The sequence below is a fragment of the Dunckerocampus dactyliophorus genome, chromosome 3 (genome assembly GCF_027744805.1).
Source record: "Dunckerocampus dactyliophorus isolate RoL2022-P2 chromosome 3, RoL_Ddac_1.1, whole genome shotgun sequence".
Lineage (NCBI taxonomy): Eukaryota > Metazoa > Chordata > Actinopteri > Syngnathiformes > Syngnathidae > Dunckerocampus > Dunckerocampus dactyliophorus.
This window is the reverse complement of record NC_072821.1, coordinates 13927556-13952017: the sequence shown is the minus strand read 5'-3', so window position 1 is coordinate 13952017 and position 24462 is coordinate 13927556. Positions and strand designations below refer to the sequence as shown.

Genomic DNA, 24462 nt, shown 5'->3' with positions numbered 1-24462 from the left:
TTAATCATTCACTCATCCAAAAAACGTGCCACGCCCCAGGTGTCGGGACTAGTAAGAGCAAGCAGCTGGAATGTGAGCGAAATGAATGGCAGTATAAGTCTTGCCATTCATTTAGTGAGTGCCTCTCTTTTGTTTTTGTTTTTTTTTTTACATCCATCCTGCACCACTTGCCAGAACACAACATATCACGGGTGTGATGATGAAATAAGTAATGAACGCATAGTGCTCATGTAAAATTTCTGAACTGACTGGTATATGCAGATATTTTGGTGTACACCACCATAATTGAAGCATATTGAGAATTAAGCCTGTAAAGCAGGAGTGTCAAATATGTGGCCCGTGGGCCAAAACCAACCTGCTTTGGTGTTTTCAATTCGGCCGGTTGGATAAATTATGAAAGTAAAAAAAAAAAAAAGCATAAAAGACACAAACTCGAAATAATAAATAATAATAAACTATAATAAACTAGAAATAATACATTTAATGTATGCTATTCTTAAATCATCCACTGGGGGAAGCACTGTGTTAGTCAGAGCAGAGGGGTGCACTGTTTTAAGAATAGAAGAAGTAGAAGAAGAGGACAAGCGTCTATTCCTTCACAGAAATAAATGGGAAACCTGTGTGCTTAGTGTGTAATCAACAAATGTCCGTGCTCAATGAATATAACATATAATATAATATAATAATAATATAATATAACAACAATTGGTGCCATTATGAGACTCATCATGGCGAAAAATACAACTGAGGAGAGAGAAGCTCATTTCTTCGCCTGGGGCCAAGAGGTCTGGGAAGTATCAAAGCATCAAAGTCGTATTCTGACATGACCTTGTTAAATCACGCATGATGAAGGCTGCAGAACATGTGTGACCTGAGAGGCAACAAACATTTGCCAACATTCGTCAGATGAGGAATACTATGGCAGAGAGGATATCGGAACTACTGTATCGACAGATTTAAATCGGAAGTTGAAACACAGAGTTAAGTAATTTCTTGCATTTTCTGTTGCAGTTGATGAGAGCACAGACAACAGGCCATATTTTTTTGTTTATTCCTTCAAACCAAAGGGATGGCAAGTTTCAGAAATAAAAAACAAAGTAGTTTAGATACCGATTGCGCTTAAAGAATACAGTTCTGTGAAAATGAATTATTGCTTTTGAAATAGTAATACCTTTAACTTTTTTCGTACTTATGCAAACACATTGTCTTGAGAAATCTGACATTGTTGATATGTTTTCTAAAGGGATATTTCATTAAATATGATGTTTTTTGAATGCATTTGTACTTTTTTGAATGAAAACAAAGGGAAAAACATGGACTTATTGTTATGTATATGTAATTATGTTATGATTGCACTGCTCAGGCCCACTTGACATTTAATTAGGCTGTACAGTATGTTGCCCTTGAACCAAAATGAGTATGACACCCCTGCTGTAAAGCAAAGGAAAGAGTCAACTATTTACTCACATGAGTGACATGCCTATGAGTGTATCTTTTAATTTAGACTGCAATCCCTTATGATGTATGAGACTGTGTTGAGAAGGCTGTGTAACTACGTCCATGCTAAGATGCCATGCCATGCCAGGCCATGCCATGCCAAACATTAGGTGGTGTGGTTTGTTGTTTATATACTTGGTGGGAAAAGGAGAGAGGTTTGTCATATGGAAATGAAGAATTGCACTCTGTCTGCTTGCAAAGAAACAAACCGAGTTTTCACTATTTCAAAACATCCAGGGCTTGTGGAAACACTTTGAACAGTCCAGCCAGTGATGCGAGACCACTGAGTGGAGGGAAGTGTACATATTTTCTGCCTGTGCGGTTGGCAATGTGTTTACAGGAAGGGCTGCCCACTCTGAGCACATGTTTCTGCATGTGCTCTCTATGAATGAGCCCCAAGAAGACTGGCTCTTTAAGTGGAGATGCAGATATAGGGAGAGTGTTTTTATACAGGTGGTGGTTGACATTTCAGCACATGTATGAGAAATTCGGAAATAGGCATAGCCACACTCGAACCCTGACTATTAGGTCTTTGCTAAGTAAAGAATTAAGCCTCCTTTCTGGGAACCAACATTCCCTGCTCATCTGCTCTGAGCTGTAAGAGACTACGGGGCTTTGGGAATCATGAGACATTGGCTGGTTTTAGTATATCCCAGGTTTGGGTTTTGGACGCAGCGAGAGGTAACAATGGGAGGGTTTAAGTGTCTGATATACACACCAAACCCTAGGGCTCAGCTGCAAGTAATTAAAGCTGGCAGTTGGGAGGGGGGAACGTCGGGCAACTGTAATGGCTGCTCTAGCTCCGTACCATAATATTTGGATGATGAATCAGGCTGCTAGTAAACGGTCTGTCATGCTGTTGACCCAAGGCTTTCTCTTCTCCATGTGAGAGGCATGGAGAGGACAGGGAAAAGCGTTGTGCAACCCTGCTGCCTGTTTGTAATAAGATCAGTTTTTGTTCACACGCTTCAGTTGCGATGCTATTTTGATATGAGTTTGATCGCATTAGACTGGACCCAAGAGGACATCTCTAAAGATATTGTTATCTTAGCTCTCTAACTTATTGTTGTTCAAGAAAGGATTGCTTATGAAAATGGGAGTGGAGCTCAATAGCTGATAATGCCAATCTCAAACAAATACAGTATATGGACACACTAATGCAAAAACTGTTTCTAATAGATCAGAAATCATATGGATCATAAATTCATCTCAGCAGTGAATTCTAATGTGGTGAAACGTGTAGAGCAAGTTATATAAACACCAGTCTTTACACCAGTCTTCAACTCAATGAGGTGGTCCTCCATCACACGTCAGCTTTTTTCTGTCACCGCTATTTTCTGGCTACAATTGCATCTTCTTCATTGACTTCGCTTCTAGGGGTGGGGGGGTGGGGGGGTTCATTGTTAATTCTTATGCTCATAGGTTTAATCCCATCAATTTATTTTCTCTTTTCTCCCCCAGAATCAGTGTATGATCTTCTGCCCAGAGAGCTGGAGTTTCCTTCTACCATCCTGCAGAACCTAAAAACTATGAGCCAAACCAGTGGTGGAGAAGCTGGACCCCCTTCAGCTGGTGTAGATTCTGGTACGATCCTAATTTCTCCCCTTTGAGCTAGATCGATTTTTTTTGTTCACCAACACAAAACAACATATTTCATCTATCGAATGTCTGCACATGGCAAGAAAAAAATCTTGCCTGCTAATATGCAAGTTATCTCTGATATTTAATCGCTTGGTAGGCCTATCAATGACCTCCTCATACATTAAACAACACTTTTGCATACCATTCTAGTGATGATTTTAATTTCATGGTGGGACTTTTTACTAAATTAGTGTTCATCAAGATTTTCCCTGTTTTTTTGAGGATGGATGTCTGTCAAAATAATGAGAGCGGTTCAAAACACTATACCAGTGGATAATATCACTGTTACAGCAGTGTTTTATTTTGTTTGTTTGATTAGGGTATGTTTCAGCCATAAGTATGTTGTTGCTGTAGATGAAGTGACTTACGACTTGTCCGGTGGACTTGGGTGAAAAGTTATGTTGAACTCCCGATTAAACGGTTGTTCCATTAGTCAGATGTTTGATGGTTATCATCAGATTCATAAATGATTAGCGTGTGAATTGTCAGATTAAATAGCTTTAATTATTTACATAGAATTGTATTTAGTTAGATCTCACCATCACTGTTGTATTCCTGCATGATAGTTTCACAAGGGAAAACATCTATGGCTGCGGAACAACAATAGTGTTTGGAGAATGAAAAAATTGTGCTTCACTCCCCACATTCTTGTCTTTATTCTTCCACTCATGCATACATGGGTTCCACAAAAACATGTCACATGTCGTCAGAAGTAATTACACAACAGGTTAGAGTTTTGCTGGAGAAAATATACAACATTTAGGTGTTTTTTACACTTTATCTGCCAGGAGTTACCTAATGGATGTGTGCTAGTTGTTTGCTCACTGTGGCCACACTTTAATTTGATTGAAATAACAATTTATGTGATGAGAAATACAGTCTAGACATGAATGTGGTAAACGGTGGATCACTGTTGCACAAACGCACATTGTGTTTGCTAATCCAAACTTTTTAGTGTTAAAAAGGCTAATGGTTTATTAGAAAACACTTGTGAGCACAGATTTAAAAAAAAAAATGTAAAAAGCCATTAAGCTGACATTCCCTGTTATGGCTGAGTGTATATAGCATCTATATTTGTGAAAATAATGCTAAGTTGTTTAAAAATATTTAAAACCTATTAGTCCATTTCACACTACTTCTATGGTGTAAAACAAGACTATTCCATGTAAATTGTCATGGTCACAACAATAAGCACCTACATGGACCACCAAAATCAGTTACACAGAAAGGTACAGTGCACAAATAAATATGACGACAAATACTTGATTGTCTTTTTTTCAGAAGATAGATGACTCTCAACTTGCACAGGATCAGTCCCTGTGTCACCCTTGAAAATATGACTTTCAAATGGTAGCCTTTAAAGTTGCCAAGAAAGAGTAATAAAAGGAAAAGCAAGAACAATCGACAACATTCCTTAGTCTAGCCTAATACTCCAGTGAATATCATTGCCACATTAAAAACAACAGTATTTCTGACTGAATCATTGTATTTGATGTGTTTTGTAATTTTTTTCTTGTGATCCTGGACAGGATAAATGCTAACAATGCTGTCGGTGCTCTCTTTTTGTATGTGCCGTAATGCTTGTCCCCATTTTCTAGTTTAAGTGATGTTGTTCTTGTTCACTGATTGGTAATGACATTTTTGGCTGTGATGTTACAGGTCTTTTTACTGTGCCTCTGTCTCTCACTTTGTCTCTTTTTTAGCAGTTTGCTTTGTTTGCAAACTAATGAATCCCAAAACAGTCCATAATGCCAGGTCCAATTTTACTTAGTTTATAGTCTGCAAGTTAACCTTACTCTTCCCCACTACTCACACATCTCATTGTGCTTTCTAAATTACAGTGTGCCGGCATGCTGGAGCAACATTTTTTTGCATAAAAAAAAAACAATTGTCTTTTTTTTTTTTTTTCTTAAAAAATCTGACTACAATTTTACTGTTCAGCCCCTATTGCTCATTCGCTGTCTCATTTTTATTCCAGGAAGTTCCCTCTGAAGCAGGGAGTGTCTGCATATAAAATGGTCTGCAGTTCTCTGCTTCATAGGTCAGAAGCTTGTTTATTTTGTCTCTGTGGCTTCAATCCCAACAATTTTTTGAATTTAACAGCAAAACACAGAAAATTAACCAAAATATAAGCTCCCATAACTGGCATGCGTCACCGTGCACATTTTGACTCCATTTGACAGCATTTATTTTAAGATGTCAACTTTTAGAGATTTTATTCTACGTTGCTTTTTCACCCCTTTTTAGTAAAAAAGAGTGCTTTAATTTTTTGCAGTTCCACACCTAAATATCATCAGCGCTGCTGTGTTGTATGATTATTTGCAATTTTCATGCCCTTCACTTAGACAAAAACCCAGATGGTGATACTGTCACTGGGGAGCCGGAAGGAGTTGGAGGGGATGTGGGCGTTATTGTGTAGTAGTCTAGTAAATTAATTATTTCTGAATGACTTTAGTAGAATTATTTTTAAACTTGGCATGGAATTTGAATTTTAGAAAGTATCTTTGCAGGTAGTTATAACAGCATCATGCGCCATTTACTATTTTTTATCTTAAAGCTCATAAACCAAATCACTTCAATAACAAGACTTCTGCATGAGCAGAGAGAAAATTCATATTTTATGCATGCACTTCTTATGGGTACTGCAGGTGGACGTGCTTCTCTACACGTCCATGGCACTGTAGAGTGGGACTTCAGATTTATTTAACAACTCAGTACTCATTTCAGTTAGTTAAAATTGGCCCAAACACAAGTCATTCTTACAATTAATGACGTGATCCAGTTGATAGAAGCATTCGCCATGCACATAGCACAAGAGCCATGAAAATGGGAAACCTTTCAAGGGGTTAAACAAAAAATATACCAAACAAAAGTTTAAGACTACACAAATATTAACATCTCTAGCATTTGAAATTGAGGATTTGAGATGATATTGACTTTTCAATTATTTGCACTGTAGATGGCATGTCCTCCTCTATGACCATGGAAGGCCCCCGCAGTGCTTTTTCCACCTCTTCTAGCTCTACCAAGCATTGCAGTTCTTCAGCCACTGACCAGAACCAAGTTCACAGTGGTAATGCTGACACAGAGGACAACAGGAGATGCAGGGCAATACCAGAGGTTCTTGGTGCCGAAGGCGGAAGTAGTAACAGCAATGGCGGTGTTCATTGCCTGGCCACGAGTGAGGTTGGAGGAGAGAGAGGAGTGGCAGCCCAGGAGGACCAGCCATATCAACATATGATGCCACCGAAGCGTCGAACCGAACTGAACATCTCTCCGCCTCCACAAGACCTGCTTAGTGATAGTCGCATGTCCTGTCAAGCAGAGTCAACGTTGGACTCTGAGCACAGCAACAGCATCTGGATGGATGACTCTCTCTCCAACTTCAGTATCATGAGCACAACCTCTTACAATGACAACACAGAAGTGCCACGAAAGTCACGCAAACGTACCCCACGACAAAGGCCGGGGCCCAAGTCTATGCCTGCCAGCGAAGCCAGCATGGATATTTTTGATGCCGACAGCGCCAAAGGCCCACACTTTGTCCTTTCCCAGCTAGGCACTGACAACAAGTCTGGACAAAAAGGAAGGTTTGTAAAGCTGTAAACATAATATACATGTGTATAAATATAGAGTTGTTTTTTTTTTACAAATGCCCTAGAAATTTCTGTGGCCTTGACAGTTGGTTTGCACCATGTGTTTTAAACACAGCTCGGGCCATTTACATCATTCTTTCAAAGGACACTCCCTAACTAACAATATACAATTACGTTAGTGTGATGTCACGAGACACTCATGACAAAACAATGTCTTCACTTAACCCAAAAGAGGTATTTTCCTATTATTTTTATTATTATTTTAATTATTATTATTATTATTAGGCCCTGAGATGAGTCAGTCATTGGCAGCAACATAGATTTTCACACATTGTTTTTTATTATAGTGTCACATTTAAAAACAAAAACTGGTCCACAAGATTAAATATGTCATCTTCCCAAAACTGCAGTAAAAATATTATATATTAATATTTTTTCTTTTCGGAAGTCAGTATTTTACATTATATTTAAAACTACTTTTCCCTAAAATATACATATCAAGTATTACCGGTAATTATATTTTTGTGGTTTTAACACTTTCAGAAGCCATTATGTTAACATAACTCCACTGTTTTTATTTTTTTTTAAATCTCAAAGCTAAAGTGAAAACACATACATACAGTGAGGAAAATAAGTATTTGATCCCCTGCTGATTTTGAGAGTATATGCTGAACTGAATAGAACAGAAATGTTCGAAAATAACATTAAAGGTTAAAATAATCGACCACACTGTGGGCTGAGTGGTAAGCATGTTCGCCACGCAGTTAGGAGATTGGGAAGAGCTGGGTTTGAATCTCCGCTTGGGCATCTCTATGTGGAGTTTGAATGTTCTCCCGTGCGTGCATTGTTTTTTTTCTGGGTACTTTGGTTTCCTCCCACATTCCAAAAACATGCATGTTAGGTTAATTGGCAACTCTAAATTGTCCGTAGGTATGAATGTGAGTGTGATTGATTGTTTGTCTATATGCGCCCTACGATTGGCTGACGACCAGTCCAGGGTGTACCCCGCCTCTTGCCCGAAGTCAGCTGGGATAGGCTCCAGCATACCCCTGCGACCCTAATGACGATTAGCGGCATAGATCTGTGTTTCATTGAGGGAAATCATTTGATCCCCAAGCAAAACGTGGCATACTACTTTGTGGATAAAAGCTTGTCATCATCCTTACCCCAGGTGACATCTTACATGGATCAAGCAAGAGCGATTTACGTTTAATCTTGTATTTCTGCCATTTCTAAATGATTGTGCCAATTCGGTCTCTTGAACCTTTGCTGGTCGGTGGGGATTCAATAGTTATTTCATGTTTTTTCCAATACTGTCTTTCTCAGTTACAATAAGCCTACCATAACATCTGGACTGCTCATACAGTATCTTTATAAGGGGGTATACATACAAAATCAGCAGGGGATCAAATGCTTATTTCAACAACATTCATTCAACATAGAATGGCTTGAATAAAATTAAATGGCACAATATGTCCCCAGGATACTATTGCCTTTTGGCAATCTCTTATGGCTAGTTGGTGTGTCTTTGTACATATCAAATCTTAAATCTTAAAACATTCACAAATTACTCTAGTTCTAAATTCGATGGAGGAAGAGTAAGGAGGTGCGTGGGGCTGAGGTATGAATCACAGCAGCTCTCTGAAAGGCTGAGGATCAGCTGTGGCAATTACATAAATAGATAAAGAGCTTGGGGTAGAATTCACTGGCTTGATTATGGGCCTCATCATTGCTTAGAGCACCATGGCAACTGTGGAGTGTGTCGTTGGTTTTTTTTCACTTGTTTTATGCTGTGTTGCCCATAAAGCTTAAAGCTACTGTATGCAGCCGTTTAGAGAGCGCTTGCGTTTAAATGAGCTGCAACGAACTTCCTGGTCCGACCATGTAAGCTATGCACATGCACATGCACACAACAAAAGATTAGTTGAGGTACAAAAGCAGTGTTTGCAAAAGCATGTCATTTCACTCACCGGTTCAACAGGAATATTTTTTTGTATTTTCAATCCAACTGTTTAAATGCATCTGACTTTGTAAAAATGTAAGTTCCGGCCGAATAAGACGATGGGTGTTCAGCCTGTCAAACACAGCTGTCTCGCGCAAATGTACATGAGAATGTTTTCATAATTTCTAATTCTGACAACTGTAGAGTTTAATTTATTAAATCTGTTCTCTTAAACCACTAACAGCAACATGGTAGCCATTGGTGGTGTTGTCATATTTTTGTAAATAAGGTCTCAACATATGAAATCCGTTTCTATAAGAGATTAAAATAGTTTGGGGTCATTCAAACAAGAGGAAGCCATGGACAATAAAATGCATTACAAGGTCTTTGTTGTGGCTTTGTCAGTCTTTTCCTCTGTCTGCTCTTCAGTTCACAAGAAGCTCCTCAGACACCTCATCAGAAAGGAGGAGTTCTGTCAATGCAGTACCCACCCAAGAGTGAAGGGAAGGAACTGAAGATCCTTATTCAGCCCGAGTCTCAGCACCGGGCTCGCTATCTGACTGAAGGCAGTAGAGGATCTGTGAAGGATCGCACGCAGCAGAGCTTCCCTACCATAAAGGTATGATGAGTCCTTTCCTCTATCAACACAAAGCCTGGTCAGGAAATTACATTCAGAGGTCAAGGAATGTTTGTGCAGTTCGTAGACTTGCAAAACATGTATGTCTCTTGTAGACAAAATGTATGGACAACGCTGTTTGAAAGCACGAAAAGTTTAGGTGTTTAGGTCGGATAGGGTTTCTTTAGATGAGCATGAGAATGTCATTCATGTGTGAAATACAGTCATGGAAAAAATGATTAGACCAGCCTTGTTTCTTCAGTTTATTGATCTATTTGAATTGATCTATTTGAATTCCTGGTTCAACTAAAGGCACGTTTGTTTGGACAAATATAATGATGATAACAAATATAGCTCATAAGATGTTAATTTAAGAGCTGATATCTAGCAACTTCCATGGTTTTTTGATAATAACCAAAATCACTTGAGTTCTTACATGAATAGCTATAGCATTGTACTGCCAAAAAAGTAACTTTTATGACATGTTTTTGTTGTCATTGTTATATGTGTCCAAACAAAGGTACTTTTAGTATCAGCATTAAAATGAACAAGAAACTGAAGAAAGAAGGGGTGGTTTAATAATTTTTTTCAATGACTAAATGATCAACCAACCTAATGTAGTTCAGCTGAAATTCAGGTTTTACACAGGAAGAGATGCCAGATACTGTTCTATCCAGTGATTAAGGGTAAGGAAGATATTTTCCGTTTAGGATTTCGGACAACGTAACGTTTGCACCACCAAATAATCTGTTGAGGGTTATTTCATTTCAAACATTATACCTGTAGTTCTTTCCTTGATGAAATTATGCCAGTGCTTGCAGAAAGAAGTCTCAATGGTGTGAGGAGAACAATTTATAAAAGGCAAAATCGTCAGATTAGGACATTATAAGACAGCAACATTTCATATAATTTGTATGTAACATTTACTTCTTGAGGAAGTGAGTTGAAAAGTGTACTACATTTGTTACTATTGTTTTACAGCTGGAGGGTGTGAATGAGCATGTGGTTTTGCAAGTGTTTGTGGGAAACGATGCTGGACGTGTGAAGCCTCATGGATTTTACCAAGCTTGCCGGGTGACTGGCCGCAACACCACAGCCTGCAAGGAGGTGGACATTGGGGGAACAACTGTCATCGAAGTCCCCTTGGATCCAAGCACCAACATGACCTTAGCGTATGTACTTTGTTGTTTGGTTGAGCACAATTAGTATTTGTGTGCACACATTATGGCTCCATAGGGTTTTAATGTTAAACGACAAACGGAGACCACCTGTTTTTTTTTTTTTTTTATTTGACATGCACTTCTCTGTGCTAGTAGTTATTCAAAATCAATAGGTGTTTTGCTTTGGCACATAAGCCCTAACAGTTCAAAAAACATTGTCTTGGATGAAAATCCAGAATACAGAAAGTGTCCTGATTTGCATTTTACCTAAATTATATTAGTCATTCTGTCTAGTATGAAACCTAATTTTTTTTTACCTTTTTATCCATCTTGTTGCTCCCTTGAATCGGTTAAATCACAACTTTAAAAGTGAAAATTGATTGTTTACCGTGCAGGTAAAGAAATGATCAGCAATTTCATAACTTTTTTGTATTGACAAAACTGTATATTTGTTAATTTTTTTGTGCAGTGTGGATTGTGTTGGAATCTTGAAGCTCAGAAATGCTGATGTGGAGGCTCGCATTGGGGTGGCTGGGTCTAAAAAGAAAAGTACGCGTGCGAGGCTAGTGTTTCGGGTCAACATCCCACGTCAAGATGGCTCAGTGCTCACGCTTCAAACACCATCGTCTTCAATCCTTTGCAGTAAGTGAAAGTTTTTGTTTGCAGTGTGTGTGGATGGAGCAAAAAAGACAGTGGATGCGAGGAAAGACATGAAGGCATATATTACACAAAATAGTTGCGCAATTAACCTTTTTTCTTTTGGCAACTTGGAAAGGACCACTGTCGAAAGTTTAATATAGCCTTCGGTTAGAAGACTTTTTAGCATTTTGAGATATTGTGTTAAAATTCCTTCATACTCATGTAATATGTGGGTGTGGTGAGTTTTATAAACAGGAAAGAGGCTTCGAGCCATAATAAAGTTTCTGTGTGAGTTGATTCGGGAGCAATAAAAGGAAAGCACAAAACAATAGAAGAATGAAGCTATCTATTGTTAATACTGAGAGAACATGCAATGCAGTTGTATGTTTCCACAGACATGCAGTGCGTGCATATGCATGAAGGTGACCGTGTGTTTGTGTGGTGCATGTTGGTTGTAAAAACAGGTTCTGAAATACACTACAGGTTGTTTTTTTAAATATCTAGCATATTTAAACACCTCCAAAGGTATAATCCTCAATAATAGTAATAAATAAACAAAGATCAAAACAATACATTTCAGGAAGTATTAATGCAATTTGGATTTCACAGGCACATGTTTAAATGCATTGCTGGAAATGTAACAGCTAGACGTTTCCTATTACAGTCATACACTATGATTGACAAACTGGGAGCAGTGGGGTGATTAGCACCTGGGGTGCAATTTAGAGGATTGCATCCCTACTCAAGGGCACCTCAGCCAAAAGTGTCAGTGGCAGTTGCGAAAAACAAACATGGCAGAAATCAGTCACATGTCGCATTTTAGTCTCTGAAATGGGTCTTATTCACTACTGTACATACCTGCTCTGTTAACAGCCCAGCCAGCAGGCGTACCTGAGATTCTGAAGAAGTCACTGCACAGCTGCTCAGTGAGAGGCGGAGAGGAGGTCTTCATCATTGGCAAAAATTTTCTCAAAGATGCCAAAGTCATATTTCAAGAAAATGTTTCTGGTAAGAAATACCCGTGTTTAAAACGTGATATTTTCCAATGGAGACCTGTGACATTGCAGCACAATCTTCTCTTTCAGATGAAAAATCCTGGAAGGCGGAGGCTGAAATTGACATGGAGCTGTTTCACCAGGTTAGTAGACCTGACTGCTCTTTTTTAAATTTTTTGAACCAAGTAATTTGTGTCAAGTGCCAGTTAGCTAAGTAGTAGCCTCAATCACCATACAAATCGGTGATTGAGAAGTAATCATCTTAAATGCCTGCTAGTTCAAAGGTTTCAGTAGTCGTCTTGTATTCTGACCTAAATATGCCACCTCTGAGGTGTGTTTGGTATGTCTCAACACTAACAGTTTTGACCTTTGCTCTTGTAAACAAAACGATATGAAGGCAATGTACAGCTTTTATTTAACTAGGTAATCCCTCTACGATCACAATATAGTTTGAAAAGTAAACAAGCAAGCATAATCAAAGGACAAACATTTTTAAAGTCCCAATGTAAAAAAATGTGGTCAATTCAATTCAGTCATATTAGTTTTTAATGTAGTCAAAGGTAGCTGTGAAATTTACCACAAGACTGTAGTTTTGGATGGTGAAGAGAAAGGTCAGTAATTGCAGAAAACATGAATAAGTCACATGAACAGAATAAGATTTTCATAACTGCCTGTTTTACTATGCACATGACAATAAAACTCTCTTGAATCTCTGATGATGGCTGGAGACAAAGTGATGAAAAAGAGCTCCTGAGTTGTCTGAGTGGCATGAATGGCAAGGATATCCTCAGAGTTGGTGACTGAACTTTAAATGATTTCCTGGTCCTTAAGTTAAAAACTTTCTGTTCCCTGACAGGAAAACTATTTTTGTCTGAGGGTGTTGTAGAGATTTCACCATGTGCTGCTTAAGTGACTTAGTACTGTGTTCAGAGTTTATGGTATTCTTACTCTTGAGAGTAAAATCTTTTGAAATACATGTAGTTTTTTTTTTTTTGAAATATTGTTTTATATATATTTTTTTACATTTTGAAAGCTCAATCTAGACCAGTGGTTCTCAATTATTTTCTGTCATGCCCCCACTGGGGGACAGAAATGTTTTCGCAACCCCCCGATTTGAAATACTACTGAGAAACTGATACTACCTATTTATTTATGAAACCAGCGAAATGCAACAAAATGGAGAGCAGTGAAGCATACAAGCATATTCAAGAGTCAAATTACATGCTGAGTACGACAAATTCATAAATGTTGGCAGGTCTGCACCAATATTGAAAGTCCTACCTACCTCTCACGCTTTCATTGCATAGTATAACTGCCTGTTTTACTATGCACATGACAATAAAACTCTCTTGAATCTCTGATGATGGCTGGAGACAAAGTGATGAAAAAGAGCTCCTGAGTTGTCTGAGTGGCATGAATGGCAAGGATATCCTCAGAGTTGGTGACTGAACTTTAAATGATTTCCTGGTCCTTAAGTTAAAAACTTTCTGTTCCCTGACAGGAAAACTATTTTTGTCTGAGGGTGTTGTAGAGATTTCACCATGTGCTGCTTAAGTGACTTAGTACTGTGTTCAGAGTTTATGGTATTCTTACTCTTGAGAGTAAAATCTTTTGAAATACATGTAGTTGTTTTTTTTTTGAAATATTGTTTTATATATATTTTTTTACATTTTGAAAGCTCAATCTAGACCAGTGGTTCTCAATTATTTTCTGTCATGCCCCCACTGGGGGACAGAAATGTTTTCGCAACCCCCCGATTTGAAATACTACTGAGAAACTGATACTACCTATTTATTTATGAAACCAGCGAAATGCAACAAAATGGAGAGCAGTGAAGCATACAAGCATATTCAAGAGTCAAATTACATGCTGAGTACGACAAATTCATAAATGTTGGCAGGTCTGCACCAATATTGAAAGTCCTACCTACCTCTCACGCCTCCCTCTGATAGTTTGCCGTGCCTTCCCCCAATGGGGCCCGCCGTTCTATTTGAGAAGCACTGATCTAGACATATAGGAGTAAAATGCATTCTGTTCAAAAATGTTTCACTCATCAACTGCTCTGTATCCATGTATTTGTTCTTTTTGTCTGACTCCATGCAACATCACAAGAATCATTTGATAGTGAAGGTTCCACCATACCAAAACCAAGCCATCACATCTGCGGTGTGTGTGGGTATATATGTGGTCACCAATGCCGGGAGATCCCACGATGTTCAGCCATTTACATACAACCCAGATTCAGGTTTGTTCCTGTCTGTTTCATTTAACCAACAATAACGTGCAACTTTTTTTAGTTGGCAAAATATAGCAGTGTCCTTACTCTATATTGTTGTAGTCTACATTCTATTCTCACCAAACAGTTCATTGCACATCACACTGTTGCCAGTATTTCACCCTGTCTCTCAGGTTAATAATGTAACCAAAACTGAGCTTTATTTTTTTTAGATGAACTAAGCCTTAAGAGCTCTGCTGAAAACTCAGGAAATTAATAAAACATACAGCAAACATAATATACTTTAGCATGGTCTTACTTTCCAGAGCGCTTGCCCTTGTCTGTTTTGTTTTAAGTTTGAGTTCACAGTATTGGATATCAAAAGGTAGGCTTATTAATGACCCCCAAAGTACACTATAACACAGACCTTGGCTAAATATGGCCCGCGGACCACATCCGGCCTGTTAAAGCTTTCGATCTGGCCCGCCAGATGTTTCAAAATATATATTTTTAAACCTTTAACATCGAATCTGTAGCCGGCAATAGGTTTGCAATGTTATTTTCAAATTACCTAAGTCCTAAAAGTATAGAAATTAATTATTCCAATGGTTTCTGAAGGAAGTGTCGTAGTGATATACTGGTCATTACGGTAATCAAAGAGACTGTGTCACGGCAGCTCTACAAAGCACAGTGGGTGGTGGGGTGTGTGCACAACAGGCAGACACGCAGCGAGCCTACGTATGTGTCCAAGAGACATGAAAGCAATTAAGTTAATTTTCCCCCCACTTCGACACCCGTGGACAGCACAGCCATGAGTTTAAAAATCTGAAAGCTGTTCATTGGAAATTGACAATCAATTTCTGCAGTGTTTTTGGTTTTGCTGAGATTTCAGCTGAGCTGTGATTTTCTTCTCTTGCAGCAAATAATGAAATTTTTGTGAAGAAAGAGATTTCCTCTCCAGTGAAGTGTCCCTTTGATGACCAAGGTAATGTTTTTTTAGCCTCTTTCTAAATTGTTGTAGACTAATGATTAGAGCTCATGCTGTACACATCTCTGAGGACCATGGCGAGTTACGTCAAAAATTTGTGAATGGTTCCCGTACTGTGAAACACAGCTCACCTTATAGTGTTCATTGCATTTATCTTCTCTTTTCTTGTTCATGATGTCACTTTATGATGATGTCAGTGACACGCGGTCAGGGGAGGCAGGTGAGGCAGAGCCTCACTTGTCAAAATGGAAAAAAAACATAAAACATGTATTCATATTTGTCAATTGAACTGTATTATAAATGTATTTTAGTAAGATTCCTATCGTTTAACATTTTATTTAGTAAAAATCGCTGAATTTGCACATTTCCTGTCAAATACAAGGAGAAACCTAAGATGAGGCCACTATCAGCGTGGCTTCTCGACTTAGTGCTCAAGCCAATAATATGCTGCAGAAACATTTATTATATACCGTGACTTTCTACAGCCTGTGTAATGTATTGAATGTAATTGTAACATTATTATTCTTGCTAATTGGACAAAAAAATACAGAGAAATGTCATATGGGACGCATGTGCAGTACTGATGTGTTCTGAAGGGCAACTGTTCTCCCGGTGAGGAAAAGCCAGTGTTTTTTTTTTTTTTTTTAACTATTAAAATAAACAAACAGCAGTGTCGGCTAGAGATAGATTTACAAATAAGTCAAATGCAAGATATTTTTATGCTCTGTTGAATGACTGGATTAATTAAACTGCCAAAATGGAGGATTATATACCCAAATTCACCAGGAGGCAATCAGACTTTTACAACAAATTATCAGAACTTTTCCTGGAGAAGAATAGGGTGCATGTACTTCATATACAGATAAAAAGGTAAGAACACAAATGTTTTTCAGTTCATAAAAAATAAATAAATGGGACTAAGTAAGTATCTGAAAACAATTTAATTTTTTTTTTTTAACCAAAGTTAATTATTTTCTTCTTTAGTGGGTTATTCTCATAATGAGCAACCTGTATAATATCTGTATCCAAAGGAGTCAGTGCCTCAACAGCCATGAACCTTACCGCATGTCACTGGACAATGTCACATCTTGTACTGAATCGCCAATACAGAAATTTTAATACTGCTTTTGTTGTTTGTTAAGTTATTTCTATGTTGCCATCAGTTTAATATCTGGTTTAAAAAGTCACCATAATATTCATATTATATTTGTTGTAGTTCTAAATAGTACCTTGATGCCTCCGCTGTTGCCTCAAGTGAAGAAAGAAGAAGTCACTCCAATGGAGGTCACCAACAACCTCCAATCCTCTGGGGTGTTGAAGGTGATGAATTTATAACCTCATTACAGAATAAATACAACATAATAATTTTGATTTACTGATTTAAAATATTGCATAGAAAAGAAAAGGTACTGGACTTTAAATGTTTTTTTTTTCTAATTTGTTCTAGCGGCAGACTCTGGACCTCTGTCCAGCACAGCAGAACCCAGACAGGCCTACAGGCCATCAGAATAAGAGCAGAGAATTTTCCAACACAATGATACAGCCTGCAAGCGATTCTGACAAAAGCCAGGCCCCAGTTTTTTCCAATACGGAGCCCTTAACTGCAATCCAGAAGCAGGACCAGGCCACCAGTTCTTTCTCTGTCCCTGCAGACTCAATACTCCTGCAAGGATCCCAGCAGTTCCTCATACAGCCAACAGTGGGTCTTGGGCAGGAGAGCCAAGTCGGCAGCTCTGGGCCTGTGGGGGGACTATGTGGTGATCCAGCGCCTCAACAGCAGCAACTGTCTATGTTCCCTTCAGAAGGAGTGGCGCAGTTAGAGGAGGCAGTTAGACATCTTAAGCCTCAAGGATTTTATATGACCAACCAACAGCAACACATTCAGCATCAACAGATACAAAACCAGCAAATTCAACAGCAGCAAATTCAGCAGCAACAACAGCGTATTCAGCAGCAGCAGCAGGCCCTGGAGAATCTACAACAGCAGATATTTCAGTCACAAATTCAGATACAGCATATGAGCGTGGAGCAGCAGGGCTCCTCTCCGGGTGCTGTGCCAAACCAAGGATCTCTTTTCCAGCAGACTCAGCAGCAGCAGCAACAACAACATGCAGCTCTCTTTCAGCAGACCAATGAACTACTTTCTATTCAGACTAACTTCCTCCAGCAGACACCCTCACAGCCCTCACCACCAGCGTTTCACAATCCCAATCCTTTGGCCAAAGCCCAAGATGCACAGGGGGGTCTGTTTCACAGCCAGAAAGCCTCTCACACTCAAGAGCAGGTGCAGGCTGCACTCTTCCAAAACAACATGACAGTCCTGCAGTCTCCAGACCAACAGCCTTCGCCCCCAAGTCTTTTCCTTCCCCAGTCGTCTCTTTCATCTCAGCTTACAAACAGTAGTAGCCAGCAGCAGCAGCAACTGGCCTTCCTCAATGCTCTGCAAACACCTGCGCCTGAGCAACAAACAGTATTTCAGCCTCCAACTCAGCTCTCTCCCATTCAGCAAGGTGTGCCAATGGACCAACAACAGCCTTCCCAGACGCAGCCCCTCTCCCAAACAACTCAGCAGCAAACTTTGTTTCAGAACATCTCTCAGCAGCCAGCTGCAAACACACTGTCTGCAGGTCAGCAGCAACAACCGCAGGCTGGTTTACTATTCTGTAACCCCCTGTCCACTACAGACCAGGCATCCAGCATCCTGTTCAGCAATCAGGGACAGATTCCTCCATTGACCAGCAGTAGTGTAGTTTCCCCAGAGCCCCAGAACCCTTCTCTACTTTTCTCTAAAGCCGGCATGGCGACAGGAAATCAGCAGGATCGCTCTGAGCCTATGGCCTTAAGTAACCCTAATGATACACGCCAGCAAGTGCTGTTTCAGGATCAGCAACCAATGCAGCTTGGAACAACCATTAGCAATAGGCAAGAGCAATCTGTCGGACTCTTCATGCCTCAGCCAAACATGACCTCCCTGCAGGACGAACTGGTTGTTCAGGAGCTCGCACAGTCAGCAATGTTTGGCTCGCAGAATGGTGTGGCAAACCTCCAGACAACGACCTCTTCACCTGTCCAGCAGCCAGGGACACTGTTTCAGTCAACAGTCAGTGGAAGCGTCAGCCAGCCCAGCCAGCCTCAGCAACCTGAACTCTTCCTTTTTGGGATTCCAAACGGTGAGGAATTTTGATGCTATTTCAGAAAAAGATACTGTTAGAGGAAGTGTGAATTAGAATTAACTTAAGCTACTGAAGCCTGGTTCATACTGCCAACCCCAAATCCAAAGGAAGTGGTTTCAAACACAGCTCAAATCATGTCACTATTGATGCGTCTTCAGTCTGGGCACTCTAGTTTCTCAAATCTCCCTTCAGTGTGTCCTAGGTCTGCTTCCAGGCCTGCTCCTGGTCGGGAATGCCAGGAAAACCTTGCCAGACAAACGTGTAGTAGGCATCTGACATAAATTATAATTAATATATTTAGATACAGACATATTTAGATTGGTTACTGTGACTTTACTTTGATATAAATTCCAAAACAAATATTTATAGTTGTGTGTGTGTGTTTAAAGTCTGCAAGCAGGTCTGATCATCCTCATCTGTTCTTCACTTTTCAGAATGTGGTCATCTGATGAATGCACCAGGAAACACGTTGTCGGATCAGATCATAGCCATCAGCCAGTCTGGCCAGAACCAAAGAGAGAGTGAGGCCCGGATTCAGTCGCTCCTCAGCCAGTCGCTGTCACAGTCAGTTACGGGACAGAGCAGCATGAGTGCCTCCCAGAACATTGAGAAGATTGATGACCTGCTCGTCAGCTGCTTGCAAGAGCCGGGCAGCAGCTTAACTCGTTCTTACTAATCATATATTTTATTATTATGTTATCAAATGTAAACGAAGAGTCAAAACATTTTATATATCAAAATTTATTGGAAGCTTTGTACTTTGGTCTGAGCAATGTAATGGTCTTCTGCCCAATTAACATTGTGGGCAGAATTTGAAGAAACACTGACTGTAAAGCATTGTTTTCCTTGCAGAGACGGCTCCTTGAAAACTCTTTAAGGTGAACTAGATCTGAGTGAAAGTAGTATTGCTTAATGGAAGTATTGCTTAACAGGGGTGTCACGAGACACTCAGTTCACAAGATGAGACGATGCACAACATTGGGTCTACAAGACGATATGAGATTTTAACTTTACTTTTAAGAAAAGTACAATGAAAACATAAAAATGTACGGCAATATGACAATCTACTAATATAATTTCTACTACGTTACACTCTTCTGCACTCTGTGTGTATGCTACCAGCCCCGCCTCCACCGACAGAGATAAAGAGACTATGACTGACAAAAGTACCAGGCCTAGTGCCCACGAGACATTTTTTTTCTGAACGAGAAATCTTGTCACGTGTTAATCTTGCGATATCTTGTGACACCCCTATTGCTTAATGAACTAATTGTGTATTTGAAGGTGTGTAGATGTGACTCTAAAATCCTCCTATATATCTGTTCCTCTCTTTTTTTCCAGGCGTTATGGGAGTGTATGGCAGGAAAATTTGTAAAGACTGTAGAATGACTGTAAAGTGTTCGGTAGTGTGGTTTGAAAATAGTGCAGAAAGTTTACCAAGGGAAGGAGAAGAGATGAAGTAAAGAAATGGAAAAGAATTTCTGCAATTATTACATGATGTAGACCAATATTGGCGAATGGTGTGTTTAGAGCATTGCTTGAGATCTCAACACAGACAAAAATGTGTAAAAAAAAAAAAAAAATTATTAGATTTGTGTTATTTTGGCACAGAGTTGTGATACTGTAACAAAGTATAATTTAGCTTTCCGCACTAGGTTTTGTGGCATTCATTTGTTAGCCATACTATCTTATGTCCCAAAATGTAGTATCATTTGCAAAAAGTTCAGCTAACTGAGGAACATTTGAAGCAAATGTGTTTCAAAGTAAAGTAATAACATTCTTATTACACTGCATATACATATAGTACAAATAACAGAATGTAAAGTACTTTAATATTGTGTCATTCGTCCGTTGAAAGTGTGATAGTGATAGAATCACTCAGCGTCAGGTACGCATAACTTAAAAGTGTAGTCTTCTTATGCTTCAGAAACTTGCCTACGCCAGGAAGGAATGTTTTCTGTGCTGTGTCTGCTCACAAGATTTTGAGAATGTATGCTGTTAAGAATTTTGGCTGTGGGTGCAGCGTTTGGTATTCCAAGATATCTTTAAAGGCATAATTTGCATGTGCATAGCACAAGCTCGTGCCTGAGATGAGACCCTCTTAACCAACGAGGAGCGGCCTGTTTTTCGGCAGGCACTTAGGTCTCTGCCCTGGTTGTAAGATATATGAAAGTCGACTAAGCTGTCCCTGTGCCAGCCAATTTAGTTTCAACACTGAGCTTTAGTCAGGAATTGAGATTCAGGACTCAAGACTTATGATTGCAATCATGGCTCCTTCATGCCACAAGCACGAGAGCTGGATATATGCATGTTCAAGTTCTCACATATAGGATCCCTTTCACATTTCCAATTGGCCAGAGGTCTGTGCTCTCAAAGTGCCGTTCAGACTTTATTCATGTACTGTATCTAGTCAATGGTTAACACTAATTTGTCTATATTAACAGTCTACTTCATTCATTCTTGGAGAATTGACTAGCACTGGCTTGCTTTGTGTAAATCTTGATGACGGGCCAGTTTTATGGCTTCTATTTCTTTTTTCTATTGTGCCATTTAATGCATATAAAAAAACATCTCCCATCAAATCACTCTTTTTGCTTCTGCATTTTATCCTGCTCCAATGCTTTTTTGGGGTTGGTTTTATATTTTTGTGAACAAGGGGCTGGTCTCTGACAAAATACTTATTTCAATACAGTATCTCAAATTTCTTGTTTTTGTATGCACAGTTTGTAAGGAATGCAGCCCGGCACGGTTACAATTACTCATTTTGTGTGGTGTAGATGTTTAACCTTGACTACTGTGATTAATGGTGTGTTTTGTTGATTTGAGCAGAGCTGTTCTTCAGTGGGACACCTGACAGCTACAGTATGTATGTCATTGGCTCTCTTGAAACTTGTGAAACTGAAGAACTAAGATTGCCAGTGTTGAATATTTATGATTGTTTGTTTTTGTTTCTCCAGAAAGTTTGAGTCTTCTGAGGCATATATAACTTATTTGTGTGTCAACTCAAACGTGTAGTTGTGTTTATATCTTTCTACCTGTTACTGGTGGCCGTCGATATGGTGATCCCATTGCAGCGTATTAGTGACGCAATATGACAGAGAAAAGTGCCTTTTCTTCCAAAAATAACGCATACATCACTGTATCAAAGTAAATTCTGGTGATTTAGGTAATTTTATGTAAAACCTTTTCAATCAAGGCTTATAACTAGAATCGCTGGCACTCTATCTTTTCAAAAAGGAACTTTCAGTATTATAACTTGTACACGGATAGTCATCAGTGTAGCAAGAGTACCGTACTCAATGTGGTGCACTGAGTGGCAAACATCCCACTGATTTTAGAATGCTTTGAATACACACTGGGGAAGTGCATGAATTTATAAGTGGATGACATAATAGATAAACGTACAAAAACATAAATTCCGAACTGTTTTCTTTCACTAGAACAAGGTGTTTAATTTTACCATTACCAGTTGACGACTTTTCAAAATATAATTTCAAACACTTGTAGATATTTTATATGGGCATGAAATATTTGTTTCGTCTAACACCGAAATTGCTCTGCTAGTAACAATTAGTTCCCAATAACTATGTTACAAGCAGAGTGCCGTTCAATGTGCTAATAATGCTCTACAGCAAAAATCAGATAGATATGGTCAATGTCTTGTGCAATTTTTGTCATGCATCTAACCTCTTTGTACTCAAGTATACAGTGCATTTATGTCAAACCTCATGGATGCACATATTTGTGAAACTGCTATGCAGCTAATACATATACTGTAACTGTAGATCCGTTAGTTTTTGAAGATGTATTTTTCTATAAAGCCGCTCACTTTTTCATATTACGGGGTAACCAAAGTGTTTCATTCCATTATTTAAGCTTGCCGTCTGAACTGATCTCTCATCTCTTTTCCTGGGAAATTGCCAACACATTCGTATTATACTTGGTATTTTCTTCTTGCTTGTATGTTTTTATGTGCATATGTTTGCGTTCTATCTAGGCTCTGTGTTTACTTTACTAGAGCAGTGGTGCTTGATCTCTTTTGATTCCTCTCAGGGCTTTAGGACCAGGAAAAGAAATCAGTGCACACTGGATTCAGTCACATTTCATTTTTAATTCTTGGGGGTTCTTGTTTGGCGATTAACAATGTCTTTTTCTTCACACATCTTTGACACATTTAAAGTCTCCCAACACAATGTTAAGCACTCCCGCAGTTAACGTGTTTTAGTAAAGGAAATGGGTTTTGTTTTCAAACCATGTGAACAACTATTAAATGACTTCTTAAAAAAAAAACTGTTCAGCTTTTGTCGGGATCAATTTTTCTGTAAAATTATCTAACCTATATTAAATATATATACTTTTATTATAAAGTTTCTTGGCCTTCATTTTACAATGCTTTTTTTGTATTGCATTGGTGAAGAATACTTTACTGAAAGTTTCTGGCATGCGCATTATTTACAAGTGTGCAGGGCTGCATGGGGGGGGGGAAATGCCGTGTTATTGTGTCTTGTTAAGCAGTGGTGTCTTCGTTGATCTAGTTGGGCAATTAGCGCACACCTGTGTTGACTAGATATTGAGTGCAGACAACGCCTGAATATGAGCGCAATAGGAGAGAAAATTTCATACAAAGACACCATTGATGAGTTTACGACGTAGTATTAGGGCAAGATTGAAAAAATAATCTGAGATTTCAAGAATAAAGTTGTAAATTTACGAGAAAAAAAGTAAATTTATGACAAAGTCATAATATTACCTTTGCCCAAGGCCAAAGGTCACATAATTCCCTCCTTTTCTCAGTTATCTCAGGCAATGCCTGTTACGACGGAGTATTGGTAGTAGTAGTACTTTATTAATCCCACAGCAGGGAAATTCATCTCATTAAAATGAGACTTTGAGAATAAAGTCGTAAATTTGCAAGAAAAATCTCATAATATTACAAAAATAAAGTTGTAAATTTATGAGAATAAACTTGTAACTTTATGTTACAGGCATTACCAGAGACAACAATGAAAAGGGGGGGCCTATGTGACCTTTGGAACGTGGAGGGGGCGGGGTAAGGAAGGCGGAAGTGAGAAGGGCTAGACATGCTAATCTGTTTGTGCTCAACTGCTCTGTTTTGCTGCCACATTATAAATAAAAGCTTGCCTAAAGCAAGAGGAGTTTCCTTCCTTCCTTAAGAGCTATGCTCTATTTTCCCTCTGACATGCATGACACGATGACACATAATATTCCGACTTTATTCTCATAAATTTACGACTTTATTCTCAAAATCTCTCTTTTTTAAAAATGTGGCCCTCATACTCCGTCATAGAATTTGGATCAAGAAAGGCTACTAGTGTTAGAATCGCTCTCCCCTCGCTTGTCTTTCATTCACTTGATTGCAGCTCCCTAAAGGATCCGCCTGGATGTGGAATCATTGCCACTGTCTTTCATTCCTTTGGTGGGAGCGCCTTAAAAAGGCCTGCTCTGATGTGGAACCATCACCAGGTTGTCAACCCTAGTAGTAATCATCGTCTCTCTTGGAAGCTGCTAAAATTCAAGATTGTTGCATCATGTCACTCTTTTTGACTTGCTTTTTGTGCAGTTTTTGCATTGTGATTCACCCATTTCCCTGTCTCGCTCGCTGCCCAGCCATCCCTGTACTGTCCACCAAGAGTTTCTTGCACCCCCGTTCTATTCAAGAACTCTGAATCTAAATAAATTCTTGTCTTCTGACCACACAAAAGTGTCTGCATTTTGGAGTTCAGTCCACGATCCCGGTACAATCTGTGACACAACAATATGGTTACACAACATGGACTCCGTAGACACTGCACCTGGATCCGATCAACTACAGGAAGTGTTGGGCTCTTACGGCACCCTCCAGGAATGTCATTCGGAGATCAAACCAAGAATTATTCTTTCAAATAACTGAATTAACTTGCAGTTGACTGCCAACTTGGCATACATGGCAGATACCTTGTTTGATGACCAAAGCAAGGCAAATTACATCATGGTTCAAGA

The 24462-nt window shown here is 39.1% G+C and overlaps 1 protein-coding gene across 7 annotated transcripts in view; it reads left to right on the top strand.

Annotated features, from left to right (window-relative positions):
- The window catches only part of nfat5b (nuclear factor of activated T cells 5b), a 37176-nt gene extending 13701 nt beyond the window's left edge, over positions 1–23475 (top strand). For 6 of the 7 annotated variants that reach the window (XM_054770962.1, XM_054770968.1, XM_054770966.1 and 3 more), the window contains 12 exons: positions 2959–3081; positions 6098–6728; positions 9106–9295; positions 10274–10464; positions 10922–11094; positions 11965–12099; positions 12177–12229; positions 14199–14331; positions 15221–15286; positions 16506–16609; positions 16737–18459; positions 18897–23475. In XM_054770962.1, coding sequence (XP_054626937.1) covers positions 2959–3081; positions 6098–6728; positions 9106–9295; positions 10274–10464; positions 10922–11094; positions 11965–12099; positions 12177–12229; positions 14199–14331; positions 15221–15286; positions 16506–16609; positions 16737–18459; positions 18897–19138 — 3764 coding nt within the window. In that variant the 3' untranslated portion in view covers positions 19139–23475. Of the gene's footprint in view, positions 1–2958; positions 3082–5116; positions 5180–6097; positions 6729–9105; positions 9296–10273; positions 10465–10921; positions 11095–11964; positions 12100–12176; positions 12230–14198; positions 14332–15220; positions 15287–16505; positions 16610–16736; positions 18460–18896 lie in introns of all 7 variants that reach the window. The other variant, XM_054770969.1, reaches the window with a different exon arrangement.
- The last annotated feature ends 987 nt before the right edge of the window (positions 23476–24462 follow it).